Source organism: Anopheles coustani, chromosome 3 (genome assembly GCF_943734705.1).
Source record: "Anopheles coustani chromosome 3, idAnoCousDA_361_x.2, whole genome shotgun sequence".
In the NCBI taxonomy this organism is placed as follows: Eukaryota; Metazoa; Arthropoda; class Insecta; order Diptera; family Culicidae; genus Anopheles; species Anopheles coustani.
Window position 1 is genome coordinate 52199157 of NC_071288.1, and position 3541 is coordinate 52202697.

Below are 3541 nucleotides of genomic sequence, written 5' to 3' on the forward strand. Positions count from 1 at the left end.
AACTGTACGGTATTAATGACACTACCTAGAAAGGTGAAGCCTTTTTACATTTCGAATAAATAAACCTTCTGACACATTAACAAGAATGACGTAAGTTACAATGTTTTAAAAAGATGCTCTTGAAAAGTTATTACTCAACCAAATAAACGTTTCAAATGCGCTTTACAACTTGAATATGTTAGACGAAATTATGCCCATAACATACTGGAATTGAACATTTCTAGTAATGACGGAGTTATGAAACATCTTTTCTTTCCTCCCCCAGATCGCAATGGACGCCGAATCGGAGGGAGTGCCCCCGGTGGCAACGGGCAGTGGACAACCGCCCACCAGCGACACCGATTTCGATCTAGCTGCAAGGCGAAAGATGTTTATGTCACAGCCCTCGACCGTCGCCATCCGGCGTCAGCAGGCCGTCTGCGTTCGGCGGGCCCACAAAATCTACGGCACCAAGAAGAATCCCAACGTCATCCTGGACGGGCTGAACATGACCGTCCCCAAGGGTTCGATGTAAGTGTGGACGCACTACTGCGATGGTAGGAGACTTGTGCGAGGTAGAAGTACTAACAATGCCACCATCCATTACAGCTACGGTCTGCTGGGCGCTTCGGGCTGCGGTAAGACAACGTTGCTATCCTGCATCGTTGGCAGGCGAAGGCTGAACTCGGGTGAAATCTGGGTGCTGGGAGGTCGGCCCGGTTCGAGAGGGTCCGGTGTGCCCGGTCCACGCATCGGCTACATGCCGCAGGAAATCGCACTGTACGGCGAGTTCACCATCCGCGAGACGCTGATCTACTTCGGCTGGATCTACGGCATGACCACGGAGCAGGTCGAGGAGAAGACCGACTTCCTGTGCAAGCTGCTGCAGCTACCGAACGCGTCCCGCTTCGTGAAGAACCTGTCCGGGGGCCAGCAGCGTCGAATGAGCCTCGCGGCGGCCCTGCTGAACGCACCCGAGCTGCTCATCCTCGACGAACCGACGGTTGGCGTCGATCCGGTGCTGCGCCAGAGCATCTGGGACCATCTGGTCGAAATCACCAAGTCGGGCAACACGACCGTCATCGTGACGACTCACTACATCGAGGAGACACGACAGGCGCACGTGATCGGACTGATGCGCGGTGGCAAGTTTCTTGCGGAGGAATCGCCGGCCGATCTGCTGACGCAGTACCAGGCGGAGTCGCTAGAGGACGTGTTCCTGAAGCTGTCCGTCCTACAGAACATGGGCAAGCGGAGGCGCTCGTCGATCGCACAGGAGGTGGTGGAGCACGTGCGGATACCGGCCATCAGTAACCCGGCGTTGGATCTGTCCCCAGAGGAGGACCACGGGGAGATATCGGGAGAATTCGGGGACAACATTTCGATGTCTTCACGAGGTCCCGATGCGGTCACGCCAGAAATACAAGCGCCACCATTGCCACCGGAGGAGGACGCTAAGACACCGTTCATCGAGTACATGAAGTTTATCAAACCGAACCACATGAAGGCACTGATCTGGAAGAACTTCCTCTGGATGTGGCGTAACGTTGGGTAAGTGTTATAACGCTACAAACTACCACCCGTTGGAGCCATTGGATAAATGTTGCTTTCTCTCCACAACCGTAGAGTGATGGCATTCATCATCGGTCTACCGGTGGCGCAGATTATTCTCTTCTGCTGGGCCATCGGCCATGACCCGACGGGTCTGAAACTGGCCGTGGCAAACTACGAGCTCGAGGAGGCAGGATTCGGACTACAGGAATGCCCAGTTTATCCCGGGTGCAACTATTCTCTACTCAGCTGTCGTTACATGGAATTCCTGAAAAACAGGAGTGTAGTATTGGTAAGTCACTAAGGAAGATGAATCGAGTACGATACCCTTTGACAAACGTTCGGTCCTCGTTCGTTTATCTGTTTTTACAGGAACTCTTCTCTAACGAAAACGACGCACTGAAGGAAGTCAGCCGCGGGAAAGCCTGGGGAGCCCTCGTGTTTGCCTCGAACTACTCCGATTCTCTAGTCGAACGTACGGAGCGGGGTCGAGATGTGGATGACATCACAATCGACTCGGCCAACCTTGCCGTTACCATGGATATGTCAAGTAAGTCACACTGCGAACCTCTCGATAGCAAGTGCTCGGTTCTAAAGCCAGCCGGTATTTTTGTTCCATACGAAAAACAGATCAACAAATAGGCACCCTTCTGTATCGGGACATTCAGTACGCTTACTTCGACTTCATCGAAAACATCCTGATCGACTGCGAGGTCAACCCGTCGAACGGAAGGATCCCGTTCCAGTGGAATAAACCCATCTACGGCGATCGTACGCCGAACTTCACTGACTTTGCTGCCCCTGGTGTTATACTTACGTAAGTATAGTCAAACATACGAGTCATGCCGTTTGCAGTCCATCAACCTGTGCGTATATTTCTTCCAGTATCATTTTCTTCTTATCCGTCGCCCTGACCTCCGGTGCTATGTTGATCGAGCGGAACGAAGGTATTCTGGAGCGCTGCCTGGTCTCGGGCATCACCGGCATCGAGATTCTATTCTCGCACGTCACCACCCAGTTCCTGGTGATGTGCTTCCAGACGGCGCTGGTCATGGTGTTCAGCTTCTCTGTCTTCAATCTCACCAACCGGGGCGACATCGTGTGGGTCGTGCTGTTGACCATCCTCACCGGGCTTTGTGGCATGTGTTTCGGTAAGTTCGCGGGCTGTGCCATCCTGAAAAGGCCAGAAACCTACCCGGTTCACGCCTTACGATCTCACTCTTCTCCCACTTCCATCCATCAGGCTTCGTGGTGTCGTGCTCGTGCGAGAACGAACGGTCAGCCACCTACATGGCAATGGGCAGCTTCCTGCCCATCGTCATGCTGTGCGGCATCATCTGGCCCATCGAGGGTATGCACCCGGTGGTGCGCCTGTTCTCCGTCTTTCTGCCGCTCACGAAATCGACCGAATCGCTACGCTCGATCCTGCAGCGCGGCTGGCTCATCGAGGATCCGAACGTCTACATCGGGTTCGCGTCCACTGCCATCTGGATCGTCATCTTCCTGACCATCAGTATACTGCTGCTCAAGTTCAAGAAGGGATAAATCTGAAGCGGTAAACACCCGTTTCGGATTCGCGGCGACTAGTTTATCCCAAGTTCCACGATGCCGCAACATCTGGGACGTGTGAGGGTATTTGTGTGTTTGTGTGTGTGTACGTGTGGTCAGTACGTGAGTATATTTTGGTGTGAAAGTTTGATAAAGCGTATGTGTGTGCGTGTGTGTGTGCGTATGCTAGGATGTGTCAAGCCGACTGTATACGTCTTGATTACCTGTACCATAAGTCCGGGTGCTTCTTAGTCAGGGGGTTCTTTCATTTTGTGTTTTGTTTGGTTTCGCTAATGATATAAAACTTTGGACTGGCATGTAATAACTTTAAACTACGGTTTCACGACGGGAAGCCAATGCGAGCGGGATATCGAAGCACGCACTCGAATGGTTCACCTAAGCTTCTTTGTCACCGTCTCTCTTTACTTACGTTTTAAGGGTGCCCACCGAGGGCGAACCGCGG

The 3541-nt window shown here is 52.8% G+C and overlaps 1 protein-coding gene across 1 annotated transcript; it reads left to right on the forward strand.

The window, feature by feature from the left end:
- Positions 1–271: 271 nt before the first annotated feature.
- Positions 272–3133, forward strand: LOC131261456 (ABC transporter G family member 20). Its single transcript, XM_058263496.1, has 7 exons — positions 272–510; positions 589–1530; positions 1606–1822; positions 1903–2080; positions 2161–2347; positions 2416–2681; positions 2774–3133. Exons 1-7 carry the CDS (start codon positions 272–274, stop codon positions 3073–3075), a joined length of 2331 nt encoding a protein of 776 aa, XP_058119479.1. The 3' UTR covers positions 3076–3133.
- The last annotated feature ends 408 nt before the right edge of the window (positions 3134–3541 follow it).

Excerpts from the sequence above, each read along its gene's own strand:
- LOC131261456 (XM_058263496.1), top strand. The coding sequence starts at position 272 with ATGGACGCCGAATCGGAGGGAGTGCCCCCGGTGGCAACGGGCAGTGGA. Across the intron at positions 2,348-2,415 it reads GCCCCTGGTGTTATACTTAC|TATCATTTTCTTCTTATCCG; the intron begins GTAAGTATAGTC and ends TATTTCTTCCAG. Across the intron at positions 2,682-2,773 it reads GCTTTGTGGCATGTGTTTCG|GCTTCGTGGTGTCGTGCTCG; the intron begins GTAAGTTCGCGG and ends TCCATCCATCAG.